The sequence below is a fragment of the Ascaphus truei genome, chromosome 3 (assembly GCF_040206685.1).
Source record: "Ascaphus truei isolate aAscTru1 chromosome 3, aAscTru1.hap1, whole genome shotgun sequence".
Lineage (NCBI taxonomy): Eukaryota > Metazoa > Chordata > Amphibia > Anura > Ascaphidae > Ascaphus > Ascaphus truei.
Window position 1 is genome coordinate 243,996,229 of NC_134485.1, and position 15,899 is coordinate 244,012,127.

Below are 15,899 nucleotides of genomic sequence, written 5' to 3' on the forward strand. Positions count from 1 at the left end.
CACTTTCTTTCCCAGAGACTAAAGCTATGAAGGAGTATATCCATGAAAATTTACAAAGGGGTTTTATTCGTAAATCTTCTTCTCCAGACGGTGCAGGTTTCTTTTTTGTGAAGAAAAATTACGGATCACTACGACCCTGTAACAAGATCACCATTAAAAACTGCTATCCCTTAACATTGATTCCAGAACTCTTCGATCGCCTTCAAGGAGCCAACATCTTTACTAAATTGGATCTTCGTGCGGCCTACAATTTGGTAAGGATTCGCCAAGGCGACGAATGGAAAACGTCTTTCAGTACCCGTGACAGCCACTATGAATACCTCGTCATGCCCTTCGGTCTCTGCAACGCCCCTGCCGTCTTCCAAGACTTTGTTAACGAGATTTTCAGAGGTCTGCTCAATCAATTTGTGGTCATTTATCTGGACGACATAATGATCTTTTCTAAATCCTCACAGGAACATGTCAGCCATGTTAAACAGGTACTTCTACGCCTACGGGAAAACCATTTGTTTGCCAAGCTGGAAAAGTGCCACTTCCATCAAACTTCCACAGCCTTCCTAGGATATATAATTTCTATCACTGGTCTTACCATGGATCCAGCTAAGGTAAAGGCGGTTCTGGATTGGCCTCGTCCCACTACCCTCAAGGCTGTACAGCGCTTCCTGGGGTTTGCGAATTATTACCGCAGGTTTATTCAAAATTAAGCTTCCTTGGATTGCTATAGGAAACTATTTAGGAAGCTACAATACTTAGGCAGCAATATTGCATGCCCTGGGAAACAGGATCTTCACTGATCAATCATGGCAGAACAGATCGATCATTAGCTTAGATAATTGCCATAAAGGTAAGGATTTGCTGCATATAGTATATTAAAACAAAAATTTGGGCACGAGGAAATGCCCCTATCATTTTATAATGGCCAACTATCAGTTTATTTTGTTATAGTATCTTGTTATGCACATCTGTTAATGTGTGATGCAAAGATATAACCCTTAGGATATTGGTTTTGCTTTTATAGAATAGACAACATGTTGGTAAAATTGTTACAGAAAAAGGAACAATAGCCAAAAAAGCCGTTATTGAGGAAAAAGAAACACCTTGGAAAAAAACTACTGAAAAGGTAAATACTTCAGTAACTTACTTTACTATTTATAAAATTAGCATTAGGAAAATAGTGTTAGAGATGTGAAAATATATGATTGTATTCGGGTCGTATAGTATTATTTGCCACTATTTTTTAAGTTCCCCCATGACAGTGTGTTGTACATTGATACATACAATAGGGGCCTGTTCTAGTATCTCCAAACGTCTCATTGTTTTGTAGACCTCAAAGGATACCATGTAACATGTCTTAAAACTGAATGTCAGAAGAAGCATATAATACATTTTCAGTAGGCAAGAAATATATTTAATGCTTGGAAATGCAATGATAGGACCTGACAAGATATAAAATCTTTTGAATGTAGTAATTTAGTGGCCTATTCTGGTAGCTCTGAAGTGTTACAAACGGCTTTGAAAGCCTCCAACTCTTATTTTTTGTCCACAACTGTTATACAGTACTCGTCGCTCTGTTATGCAAACCCCTTCTGAAAACTAAAAAAGTTAACATCACCTAAAGAGTGGCGAGATTGGTATTGCTAGTTATATCTACCGCCTGAAATATGGGTTTGGCTGAGAGAGCAAAATCCATAAGTCAAACTAGGGATAGAGTTAGCACCACCTCTGGTTAGTTTTAAATAATTTTTCTGAGCTGCAGTGGAATTTGATTGTTTTTTTCTTCATATTGTCCTTTGTTTCTAAATAGGGGTGCATATAATTATTTATGTAAATACATTCTGTTTGAGTACATCTGTTACAGCTAAATGCACAGCTGGGAACTGGTGACTGCCCTCGTTCCCGAGATACGTATCAGTGAAGTTACTGTTATTTCTTCCTGGTTTTGTGAGGGGGATTTAAATGATCATCCAATAGAAAGCAGTGAACTAATGATGTTGCAGTTTCCAGATTCTCGTGGAGGGAGATTTAAGCCCGGTAAGGATCTCAGAAACAGTAGGGATGCTGGAGTTGAAAATTGAGCAGTTCAGCTCGAGGGGACTCTCGCCCATTCCCATCCCGTAAAAAAAGGCAGGGGGGGTTAAAAAAAAAATCTGACATAGTGGGGATTGTTGCTTGAACATACTTGCAGACTGTAAGGATCCGTCATTCGCGCACTCCCTACCGGCCTACACGTGTGATCAGGCCTCCGGCAGCGAATCTCGCGGACCAGAGAATGCCAGCGTTCCTTCTAAGGGCGCGCACATAGCGCACTCGGCACTAAATGCCATTCCCGCTGGTCCCGCCTCCAGCTTCCTCGCACCTCTGTCTAAAGGGATACACCTTTGCTGTCTCCCTCAGCCAACCACAAGTCAGGCTTACTTCTGAGTATGCTCCCAGCTCATTGGACTGTTCTGCCTTATATGCTCAGCGGGCCCTCTGGCACATTGGCTGAGCGTAACCTTGTTTATGTACGCTGTGTTCACTGCAGTCTTGCCTCCTGTCTGAGCCTTGCCTGTCTTGTCCTGTGTTTCCTGACATTGCTTGTTTTTTGGATTCCGCACTTCTCCGCTCCTGACCCCGGCTTGCCCACGACGATCCGCACCTCTCCAATCCCGACCTTGGCAAAAGTACCTGCAATGATCCGTACCTTTCCAATCCAGACCTCGGTAAGTATCACTGACCATCCTGACTTCTCCTACCCCGACCCGGCTACCTCGACCTATCTACACTCCAGTCACGCCCTCACGGATGTGTGTTGGCGTTTATCAACTCCTCACCTCGGCCTCGCAGTCACGCTTTGTTTGTGGTGAGCGCATCGTTACAGTATGCTCAGCCCTACAAATATGGACCTCGCTGAGGTGGAGCGAGTCTTGAGCACGTATGGCAGCATGTTTTCAAAAATTGAGATATATTTAGAGCAGAACGACCGACGCATGGAACTATTTCAAGAGAATCTCCTGTCTCTCACGGTCCAGGCGCAAACTCCTCCTCCTGCTCCTACCCCTTCGGGTCCTGTTGCCACCACATCTACACTTATGTCTATGACCCTGACAACCGAACCCTGACTTTTGACACCCAATCGTTACGCTGGAGATCTGCACGGATGCCGAGGGTTTCTTAATCAATGCTTTATTCAGTTCAAAATTATGCCTTCTCATTTTCCTTCTCAAAGATCCAAGATGGTGTATATCATTTTGCTACTCACCGATGGCTAACTGGCCTGGGCTTCCCCCATCTGGGAGCAAAGATCGGACCTTACTCAGGACATAGGACACTGTCCGGTGTACTTTGATCTATATGATCCATTTTTATTGTAAGCCTTTGTACTTGATTTTATATCTTTATAAATTGACATTTTTGCCTTATACTGATCTCCCTTCTTTTGCGCACCCACCCCTTTTGTTCATAGGATAATTCGCCCAGGAATTCCGCAGAGTCTTTGACACACCTGGTCGCAAGGTAACTGCTGCTTCCTCTCTTTTCCACATTTCCCAGGGAAACTGTCCTGTCGCTAGATACGCTCTTGAGTTTCGTACTATTGCTGCTGAAACCGGATGGAACAACAAGTCGTTATCAGCTGCCTTCTGGCAAGGCCTCTCTGAGACTTTAAAGAATGAACTCGGTGCACAAGAGCGTCCTTCCGATCTTGAGTTGCTGATCTCTATCTACATCTTCGTTGATCAACGTTTACTTGAAAGGACGTCTGAAAGATTCCGCCATCGCCTGCTCACTCCGAGAGTGTCTTCTCCTCAGGTGAGCACACTGTAATCTTTTCACCCCGATGTCCCTGAACCCATGCCACTAGGTCGTAATAAGTTGTCCGCCACGAAAAAACAACACCGACGCAACGCCAGACTCTATCGGTACTGTGGCAATCCCGGTCATCTGGTACTTCACTGCCATCACATGTCGGGAAACGCCAGCTCCCAATGAGGTCCAGGGGAATCACATTAGGAACACTTTCTTTATCCCCTATCACTGCGAAACCACCTACTAGGATTTTGCTTCCTGTTACGCTCACCGGCGAGGACTTCCACGTTTCTGCACTGGCCTTTGTGTATTCCGGGTCGGGAGGTAATTTTGTCGATCAAAGTTTCGCCGAAAGGAATAAGATCCCCCTTGTCCGCAAGAGATGTTCGGTGGGATTGGAAGTCATTAATGGTCGACCTCTGCAACCAGCATTTATCTCCCTACAGACCATCCTTCTTCATCTTCATACTGTTGAGGATCATACAGACGAGATCCAGTTGGATGCCATCCACACCCCTTCGGTGGACGTGATTCTTGGTCTTCCATAGCTGCAACTTCACAATCCATGCATCGATTGGTTTGGCAAGGATCCTGTCCTGTGGAGCCCCCTCTGCTCCAAGAACTGTACGGTGTCTTCCAAAAGCATCTGTGGGGTCACTACTTCCAAAGAAGTAAAGGTAAAATTGCCTGAGGTCTTCGCCGAATTTAGCGACGTATTTGATAAAGCCAGATCTGAGGTTATCCCTGCATCATCCTTTAGATTGTCCAATTGATTTGCTTCCTGGCTCGGTACCTCCCAGGGGAACTTCTTATCCACTTTCTTTCCCAGAGACTAAAGCTATGAAGGAGTATATCCATGAAAATTTACAAAGGGGTTTTATTCGTAAATCTTCTTTTCCAGACGGTGGAGGTTTCTTTTTTGTGAAGAAAAATTACGGATCATTACGACCCTGTAACAAGATCACCATTAAAAACTGCTATCCCTTAACATTGATTCCAGAACTCTTCGATCGCCTCCAAGGAGCCAACATCTTTACTAAATTGGATCTTCGTGCGGCCTACAATTTGGTAAGGATTCGCCAAGGCGACGAATGGAAAACGTCTTTCAGTACCCGTGACAGCCACTATGAATACCTCGTCATGCCCTTCGGTCTCTGCAACACCCCTGCCGTCTTCCAAGACTTTGTTAACGAGATTTTCAGAGGTCTGCTCAATCAATTTGTGGTCATTTATCTGGACGACATAATGATCTTTTCTAAATCCTCACAGGAACATGTCAGCCATGTTAAACAGGTACTTCTACGCCTACGGGAAAACCATTTGTTTGCCAAGCTGGAAAAGTGCCACTTCCATCAAACTTCCACAGCCTTCCTAGGATATATAATTTCTATCACTGGTCTTACCATGGATCCAGCTAAGGTCAATGCGGTTCTGGATTGGCCTCGTCCCACTACCCTCAAGGCTGTACAGCGCTTCCTGGGGTTTGCGAATTATTGCCGCAGGTTTATTCAAAATTTCTCCTCTGCGGTAGCCCCCATCACAGCTTTAACTAAGAAAGGTGCGGATCCCGCCTCATGGTCGCCGACAGCTAATCAAGTTTTTGATCACCTGAAGACCGCCTTTGTTTCTGCACCCATCCTTATCTATCCGGACCCCAAGCTACCGTTCATCTTGGAGGTAGCTATGCGTCGGAAGTCGGAGCCGGTGCTATTCTCTCTGAGGAAGAACCCTTAAGCCAGACTCCATTCGTGTGCTTTTTTTTTCGAAAAAAATTTCTCCAGCTGAACAAAATGATGACGTCGGTAACCGGAAACTCTATGCAATCAATTTAGCTCTGTAGGAATGGAGACATCTGTTGGAAAGTACGGAGAACCCAAACCCTATTCTCACCGACCACAAGAATTTGCTCTATATCGATGATGCTCAACGCTTAGGGGCCCATCAAGCCAGGTGGTTATTTTTCTTTTCATGATTCAATTTTATTATCTCTTTTCTTCCGGGTTCTAAAAATACCAAAGCTGATGCTCTCTCCCGCCAGTTCCTGGTAGATAACAAAACCAAGGATCAGCAGAAACCTATTCTTCCCTCCAAATATATTCTTTCTGCCAACACTTTTGATGCTTTGAAAAACATCGTACAAAAGCAATCTCACATTCTGGAGGATCTCGTAGTTCCTGATGGTCGATTGTTTATCCCACCACTTCATCGGAAGAAGGTTCTTGAATGGGACCTCTCTTCTAAACTTTCTGGACATCTAGTTACTAGAAGGACCACTGATCTCATGGAGCGGACCTTTTGGTGGCCTGGTTTGCAAAAGGACATCAAGGAATTCGTTGCTGCATGCCCGACGTGCTCGGAATAAGACTCCCCGGAATGAACCACCAAGACTCATTCGACCACTTCCCATCCCGGACTATCCATGGACACACTTGTCCATGGTCTTCATAGTCGAACTGCCAGTATCTAAAGGGATGAACACCATCTTAGTTGTGGTAGATCACTTTTCTAAGCAGTCTCATTTTATTCCATTAAAAGATCTTCCCAACTCTCCCAAATTCTCAGACATCTTTATTAAAGAAATCTTTCGCCTCCACGTGGTACTATTGGTCATAGTCTCCGACAGAGGGTCACAGTTCATATCCAAGTTCTGTCGCTCCTTCTGCCAGCAACTAGGAATAGCGCTACATTTTTCTTCAGGGTATCATCCCCAAACCACCGGCCAGACTGAGTGAACCAACCAGTCCCTGGAGCAATAAATCCGGTGTTTCGTTTCTGATACTTGGGACAACTAGTCCAAGCTTCTTCCCTGAACCAGGTTCGTGCATAACAATTTATGCAACGAATCCACCACAGAGTCGCCCTTCTTCATTAATTATAGATTTCACCCATTACTTCTAACTGTCTCTACTTCCACTTCCGGGGTTCCAGCAGCAGCCGACAGAATCAATAGTCTTCAAAAGCTGTGGCGAAGGATCCAAGAGAATCTCAAGACGGCAACTACCAGACAAAAGGCGCACCAAAGAAAGATCCCAAAGTTTAAACCAGGAGACAAGGTGGGGTTGTCATCTAAAAACATCAACTCAAGGTTCCTATGCTGAAACTGGCAACTAGATTCATAGGACCATTTGTGATAACTGAGAAGGTCAACCTGGTCGCTTACTGGCTACTTCTCCCACCATCCATGAGGATACCTTCTGTCTTTCATGTCTCCCTCCTGAAGCCGGTTATCCTGAATCCCCACTCTTCTGACTCGTCCTCGCCTCCTCCTCCTCTCCTCGTACAAGGTCAACAGGAGTACGAGGTACAGGCTATCCTGGATTTTTGGTCCTCCAGCAGATCAACCTGGTGCACTGGAAGGGTTTCAGACCAGAAGAAAGGTCTTGGATTCCCCACCACCGTCTTCATGCTCCCAGACTCCTGTGACTCTTCCACCAGAGATATCCTCATAAACCTTCCTGGAGTCGCCGAGAGGTCGCTCCTGAAGGGGGGGGTACCTTAAGGATCCGTCATTCGCGCCCTCCCCGGTGCGTTTCCTACTTGTCTAGACCTGCGATCAGGGCTCCTGCCTCTTCTGCCTCCTGCAACGCATCTCTTGGACCGGCAAATGCCAGCGTTCCTTCTAGAAGCGAGAGCGGACCGCACTCTGCACTAAATGCCGTTCCTGCTGGTCCCGCCTCCAGGCTTCGCTCACGCAGTGATGTCATCACCGTGCAGCGCACACCCGCTATGTGCGGCACCCGCACACACGCACAGAAGCTTCCTCGCTCCTCTGTGTAATAGGATTCACCTGCCTTGTCTCCATCAGCCAACCACAGCCATGCATACTAGAGAGTATGCTTCCTCCTCGTTGGTCTGTTCTTCCTATATATGCTCAGCCTGCCCTCTGGCACATTGTCTGAGCATAACCTTGTTTATGTACGCTGTGTTCCCTGCAGTCCTGCCTCCTGTCTGAGCCTTGCCTGTTTTGTCCTGTGTTGCTTGACCTTGCTTGTTTTTTGGATTGCGCACTTCTCCGCTCCTGACCCAATTTACCAACGACGATCCGTTCCTCTCCGCTCCATACCCCTGTTTACCCACAACGATCCGCACCTCTCCAATCCCGACCGTGGCAAAGTACCTGCAACGATTCGTACTTCTCCAATCCAGACCTCGGCAAGTATCACTGACCATCCTGACCTCTCCTACCCCGACCTGGCTACCTCGACCAATCTACACTCCAGACACGCCCTCGCGGCTCTGGGTTGGCGTTTATCAAATCCCCACCTTGGCCTCGCGGTCACGCCTTGTTTGTGGTGAGCGAATCGTTACACAGACGTTACATGTCATTACTAAACTTGAAAACAATCTGTTTCACACATAGATAACATGTTTTTTATTCAAAGCGGTTTAGTTTTCCAAATAAACAAATCCTTTATGGAGGAATAAAACATGCAGATCTGTTATAGGAAATTTGATCTAATAGAACAGCCACTTTTATATCACCCACTCAAAGGCTAAAATGTAGATTAATAAGTAAACAATAAGTTTGTAGCAGCCTGCACATGTTTATTGAAAAGAAACATATTTTAAATAGGCCATTGGTTTATCCTTAACCGACTGCATGATTGCCACTACTGCTGCGAGTTTATAATGTATACTTGAAGTGCATAAAGCAGCATTTAATTCAAAATCATATATGTGTTATTTAAATAAATCAGTTGTGTAGTATTACAAAATATTTAATGCATTTTTTTTATTTTTTATGTCACTGGTCTTTTTACTCTTTTGTAATGTACTGTATTAAAGCTGCAGTTCAGTCAATATCCTGCATGTGTGTTTTTTTTTAATAAATCAGTTCTGTAGTAAGAAAAAATACTTTTAGCATTTTCTGTTTTTAAAAAAACAACTTTTAAAGACCAATTTTCTTGTATTCTATTTTAACAGCCATTTGCTAAGGCACTGCCCCTTCATGTCCTGTCACAAGCCCTGGCACACCCCTTTGTCAGCCCTGCCCTCCGTCTAGCACATGTCAGTGCAGAATTGCTCATGAATATTCATGAGCTTCCACTGACAGACAAGCAGAATATAAACAGATCCCTTCACTAATTATGTCACCAAATTTCGACCTATCAATACATGGAGAACGAATTGACCTGCAGCTATACAGTTCTTTAGGCAATTAGAGATTGCACACATAAAACTATTGAAGTAAAAAAATAAATTAAAAAAAAAAAAAAAAAGACTGAACTGCAGCTTTAAGCTTTCTTGGGTTGCTACATTAGGAAGCTACACTACTTAGGCAGCAATGTTGCATGCCCTGGGAAATAGGATCTTCATGGCAGAACAGATTGATCGTCAGCTTAGATAATTGCATTGCCATAAAGGCAAGGAATTGCTGCATACAGTATATAAAACAAACAAAAATTTGAGCAAGAGGAAACGCCCCTATCATTTTATAATGACCAACTATCAGTTTATTTTGTTATAGTATCTTACACTCATTTATTTATGCACATCTGTTATAATATATATATACAATATTTGTACAAAGATATAACCGTTATGATATTTGTTTTTCTTTATAGAATAGACAACATGTTGGTAAAATTGTTACAGAAAAAGGAACAATAGCCAAAAAAGCCATTATTAAGGAAAAAGAAACAGCTTGGAAAAAAGCTACAGAAATGGTAAATATTTCAGTAACTTACTTTACTATTTATAAAATTACCACTAGGACAATAGTGCTGCAGATGTGAAAATATATGATTGTATTCAGGTCGTATAGTATTATTTGTCACTATTTTGTAAGGTCCCCCATGACAGTGAATTGTACAGTGATACATACAGACACTGGGCTTGGAGGCCACAGATAGAAGGTGCCACAGTGAAGGCACCGCGCATCAAGGCCGACAGGGCCGACAGACAGGCGGCAGTGCGCACATAGGCACTGCTGATGGACTTGGCCTCCGACCCTCACCATCAGGTAGCCACCTGGGAGGGAGTAGTTGGAGACTTCTAGGTCGAGCACTTCGCTAGAGACAGCCATATTGAAATGTATTGTACAATAATACACCAGATCCTTTCTCTTTGGCAGCTCACAGATGAATGATCACGTCGGAGGCAGTACTAAACTCCTCCCAGCACCAGCCACTCTCTGAATAGCTGGACAGATAGATAGCTCCTCCCCTGGGTGGAATCAGGAGTAGGGCGTTACGGATTTAGCAGTGACATACTGTAGCTCCTGGATGAGCCAGTCACTTTGGCGCCGAAAACTTGCAATTAAGTTTGCGAACTTTTGCAAATATTGAACTGCAGCCCATGCGGTCCCGTTTTCTGGGCAGGAACGCCATCTTGGATTGTAGAACAGAGCCCACCACGCAGCGGCGGCCATGATAGATCACAGCACAATACAAACAAAGGGTACACAGGATCCCTGCCACATACCACAGGGGTCTGTTCCTTTTTGTGCTCCTTCAACTTATGGAAAGTACAGAGCCTGCCAGATACCCAATCCTCACAGTTACTGTAACAGATTGTCCCTTATTGGCAGTTTTCAATTGGGGTACACGCTCCCAGGATAATTTTTCCACTGGGAGCCCCCAATATAGAATGGGGAATAGCCCAGTTTGGGTCATGCTACACTGGGGGTCTCAGCTCGGTTCGACTCCCCCCCAGCACAGTGCGTCGTGCCATTTTGTGTATCACCCCATTTCACCCCCTCTGAGGGTCAGGATGCTGCCAGGTGCCCAGGCTCCACATATAATGCAGCAGGTGGTACCCTTGATGGCAGTTTACAATCGGGGTAACCACTCTCCCAGGAATCTTTCCCACTGGAAGCCCCCAATATAGAAGGTGATAAACCGTGGGTGAAGGGTATCTACGCTCCCTGATGCTTGCTGCCACCAGGGTACGCCCCAACACCATTTATAAGGAAGGGTTCAGGGATTCCTCTCTCTCTCCACACGTGGCCCAGGGAGGACTCCCCCTTTCCCCGCACAGTTTCTGTGCGCGGTGCCCAAGGTCTCCCCAATATATAGTGAGGCTTACCCCTGGCCCTCTTGCTCTGTGGTGAACTATGGGTTCCCAAGGGTCCCTGGAAACATCCCATCAGAGACCCTGTCGCCCTTTCTGCATTCACTGCTTGATTTCTGCAGTACTGAAAGCCTGTCCTGATCTCAGCAGCACCTCCAAATGTAGCACTGTTTCCTCCCCTCACTCCTACCCCCCCCCCCCCCCTGGCTCTGGGAGATTGCACAGCCTATGTTACATGTGTGTGGTGTACTACCTGTTTGGAGCAGGAGATCTTGAGCTGTATGCGGTATTGTGGAGACCAGGACAGGCTTGGGTTCTTATACTAAAGTTCTTCTCGGGTGTTCTGCGCCTCCAGCTGTAGTGGGCTCCAGGGTGTTCTGGAAATCAGTCCCCACTACTGCGTTCTTCTCCCTCCTGCCCAAGGACTGATACTCAGACAGGAGTCTAATGAACAAGGAGCTTTATTGTATCGCATCCACTGAATTTCTTACATACAGTGAATGCATATCCACAGGACTTGCGATCCCTCTAGATAGTGCATACCCCGGTAGTAGGGGCAATGAGTCTGATGTTCCCCAGGCCTATGCCTGGGGTGGGCCAGGGCATCCTCGCAATGCGAGAGTCTGACAGCCCATGCTCTCTCCTCTCTCTCCAGAGCACCACTGAATAAGTTTTGGCTCTACCTCTTCCTAAGGAAGCAGGGGCGGGCCCATGGACTGTACCTATCCCTGATAGGCTACACGCAAGCCATGAGTCATCACCGCACTCCTGTCCATCAAAGGAGGAGCACAAGGGGGGTCAAGAGCCCACCGATTAACCTTTTAATGCCCTGAACATATTAGGAACTTACATAACAGATATATTATGGGGAAAGAGAGGTACTATGGGACATACCCTGTTACATCACCTAAAGTGTGGCGTGATTAGTATTGCTAGTTATATCCACCAACAAAAGACAAAGATACGCAATGTTGCATCCAATAGAACAAAATACATAGTTAAATACTTCAATGTTAGTATTCTCATGAATAAGGGTCCTTTGTTAAACCCTGTGGCCAGGTCCTAACACTACCTGTGAAAAATCTTATTAACCTCTGCAGTGGAGGGAGACTAGCCTTAATAGACCTGTCCTACACAGGAACATGGAGAAACCTGCTACTTAAAAAGTGGGGTGGGGTGAGCTTAAACCCTGGAAGGACGGGCCACTAACCTCCAAACAACTGGTATCATCCGGAGCCGCGGATGAAAAAGCTTAAATCCGCTGCTCTGGAGATAGTGCTGCAGGTGAGTCCTTGCTTTTGGATCGGATCCCGTGCAGCGATAGTCCTCTCGCACCACGGCAATCATGGTTATGGTACCGCAGCTACCTCCGGTGCCGAAAAGTAAGCCTTGTTATTTCTGTAACCAGGGGATACTGAGAGCGGAACCAGCAGCCATAGAAACTTCATGACACAGGGGCTGTCCTTAAAGCTAAAAAATACTTATACTTATCTGTAGATTTGTTTTTTTGCTCTGTAGGGTAGTACTTAACCAATGACTTAGTCATTAACCAATTTTTATATTTTTAGCTGAAAGTTTTTTTGGGCTACCGTGCACCTATAAAAATCACATTTCTATTAAAATGCTATGAGTACAGTCAGTGGCGGATTTCCCATTAGACCCGGGCCTAGAGCGGCAAACATGTCCGCCCCATATACATTTTCCATGCTCTCGGTACTATCCAGCCTGATGGGAAGGCACTTACCTATGACGGCCGCCTCCTTGCTGCTGCCCTCCTCCTTCTGAACCACAGCGTCAAATGATGCAGCGGACTTCGTTGCCATGGTAATGCGACATCACATTGGTGACGTCCATGGCGTCATTTTACGCCACGGTTCAGAATGAGAAGGAGGGCAGCAGCAAGGAGGCAGCTGCCACAGCAATGTGCCATGGGGTGGCAGATTTTCAATATTGCCGATTAATACAATAACCCTGATACAGTGGCATGCTTTGAAAGGATTTTTTTTTGTGGAGATTTTTCTGTATTATAGAATTACCTATACATTTTAAATGACATAGTAGGCAACATATAATTTGATTGCAAAAAAATCACCATTTGGTCCACAGAGGTCAGTTATTAACTGAACGTTGCGCTAACCTAAATGAATGCTTTGTTAATTGTTAATAAGTATCTTCCTGACACATATTCCCTCCTTTTGCTGCTTTTTCTCCCCTCTTTTTCTCTGTCCACCTTTTCTCTCTTTGTGTTATGTCCCTTCTCTTTTTTATCCCTTTTCTCGTGCTCCCTCATATTTTTCTGCCTCCTGTTTCCCCTCTTTTCTGTCTCTGGCTCTTACTGTATGTCATCTCTTCTTCTACCTCTGTGTTGATTCTGCTGCAGATGAAAGGTATGGAGGTAAATAAGTTTCAGGAAGTAAGAAGAAAGGTTAATTTGATGATAAACTAAGAAAAAAGGAAAAGAAAAACATAGGCAGAAAGCGCACTGAGCAAACACTAATTGTCTTTATTAAAACAACCTCAAATTAAGAGGTTGCACACACATACACACACAATGTGAAAAAATGCAAAAGAAACAACAGTATCTCAAAAAGACAAAAAATAACAGTGCTTTACAGAAATAATAAATGAATAAAATGTTTGACTTACAATTGCCCAATACTAAGAAACACCATCAGGGAGCTCCTAGTTTACACAGCCGGGGAAAGTGGATGTAAAGGAGCTCACTTTCTTTTTGGGGGTGTGGAGTCCCTCCAGCAGACAGCAGCAAGAGTTTAACCCTACCAGTGCAGCATTACATGCGTGACAGCACCAGTGCGGAGTGTAATTTGTTTACATGATGATAAACTAAGTTCAAGTTACATAGTTACATAGTGGATGAGGTTGAAAAAAGACATACCGTATTTCCTCGATTCTAAGGCGCAATCAATTGTAAGATGCACCATTGATTTAATAACAGCTTTTCGGGGGGAAAGAAACACTACATTAAATGTACAGAAAAAAAAAAAAATATATATATATATGTAGAGATATATTTTGAATTCTATGGTTTTACATATCAGGACATAATAACAATAATCTGTTCCTTAGCAGGTCTAAAAATTAGGTAAATACAACCTCAGATGAACAACAACACATGATATATTACACTGTGTCATGATTTATTTAACAAAAATAAAGCCAAAATGGAGAAGCTACTGTATGTGAAAAACTAAGTACACCCTTACTGCTTCCATAGGAATTAAGATGCTAAGTAGCAGGCAGGTGCTGCTAATCAAATGCTCTTGATTAATTGATCATCAGCAAGTGTGACCACCTCTATAAAAGCTGAAGTTTTAGCAGTTTGCTGGTCTGGAGCATTCAGGTGTGTGTTAACAGAATGCCAAGGAGGAATGACATCAGCAATGATCTTAGAGAAGCAATTGTTGCTGCCCATCAATCTGTGAAGGATTATAAGGCTATTTCCAAACAATTAGAGTCCATCATTCTACAGTGAAAAAGATTATTCAAAAGTGGAAAACATTTAAAACAGTTGCCAATCTTCCCAGGAGAGGACGTCCCAGCAAATTCACCCCAAGGTCAGACCGTGCAATGCTCAGAGAAATTGCAAAAAAAACAAGAGTTACATCTCAGACTCTACAGGCCTCAGTTAGCATGTCAAATGTTAAAGTTCATGACAGTACAATTAGAAAAAAACTGAACAAGTATGGTTTGTTTGGAAGGGTTGCCAGGAGAAAGACTCTTCTCTCTAAAAAGAATATGGCACACTGGCTTAGGTTTGCAAAGTTGCATCTGAACAAACCACAAGACTTCTGGAACAATGTCCTTTGGACAGACGAGACCAAAGTGGAGATGTTTGGCCATAATGCACAGCACCACATTTGGCGAAAACCAAACAAAGCATACCAACTGTCAAGCACGGTGGTGGAGGAGTGATGATTTTGGCTTGTTTTGCAGCCACAGGACCTGGGAACCTTGCAGTCATTGAGTCGATGCAAACAGGTCAACAGCGAGCGCACATACAACAAAATAAAATAATGAACAATAAATGGTATGTTAACTTTCTCAGAATGAATTATTCATTCAATCTGGGATGGGGACATGTGAAGTTGATATATAACAAGATAATAACCAACACTCACACGGCCATATGTGAGTGACAATCACATCTGTTGTAGAGTAAGGTTACTCTAAAATGGTATCAAATCCTGCTCAACCTAAGGGGGCATCTAATATTGTTCAACCGTGCCTCCAAGAAATGGCGGGGGTGGTGCCAATCATACAATGGTATGGGGTATGGTAATGAAATATATTACAAATCACTCACACGGGCAAGTGTGAGTGCCCTCTTGTCTCCCAACCTAGGGTTTCCTGGAGTGTTCTTCCTTCACGTCACTGGCAGGATGCCCTCAGACAGAAGGTAAAAATGACATGTATCGGTCTCATACACATACGTGTTCAGAGTTAAATGGACGGGTATGGTGCGATAAATAAATATATAAAATTCACTCACATGGGCTTATGTGAGTGCCCTCATATCTCCAAATGAATGGTATCCCAGGACGTATTTGTCTCACACCTCGATACGGACAGGTATCCCCCAACATAGGGTTGGGTTGCCTTGGGATATTTCTCCTTCACATCAATTCCAGGGTGCCATAGGCTATTCAGAGTGCCCTCCCATCTCAAGATGGTTGGTGTTCCACAATACTGCACCGACACACTTTATTCGAGCAAATACCCAGTATGTACCTGGCAGATACCTGGAATGCGCCGCTCCTCACCTCTGACAAGCCCCGTTGCGTTTGCCTTCCCAGCCTGGGTTCATGCCTGGCTGATGGGCGGCTGATCTGTTAAATGATAATGATTAGGATTTAATAGGCTGCAATGCTTCGCGTGTCTACCAGATGGCATAAATTCATGAATTGTAATGCAGTATATATATATATACTGTGCAGTATTGCAGCCAGCGGGAATAAAATGCTTCAATCCTTGCTGGAAAATAACCCAATGCACTCGGGCAGAAAACAGTCACAAACCTCAATACACCCGGGTATACCCGAATTCGTGGGACTAGCCGAGCTCGAATAAAGTGTGTCGCCAGT

The 15,899-nt window shown here is 44.4% G+C and overlaps 1 protein-coding gene across 3 annotated transcripts in view; it reads left to right on the forward strand.

Moving 5' to 3' along the window:
- Positions 1-15,899, forward strand: part of FSIP2 (fibrous sheath interacting protein 2) — a 225,397-nt gene that overhangs the window by 132,693 nt on the left and 76,805 nt on the right. For all 3 annotated transcript variants that reach the window (XR_012799882.1, XM_075590485.1, XM_075590484.1), the window contains exons 12-13: positions 1,019-1,120; positions 9,351-9,452. Coding sequence is in view for 2 of the 3 variants with exons in the window: in XM_075590485.1 (XP_075446600.1) it covers positions 1,019-1,120; positions 9,351-9,452 (204 nt within the window). In the remaining variant the exon portion in view is untranslated. The remainder of the gene's footprint in view (positions 1-1,018; positions 1,121-9,350; positions 9,453-15,899) is intronic.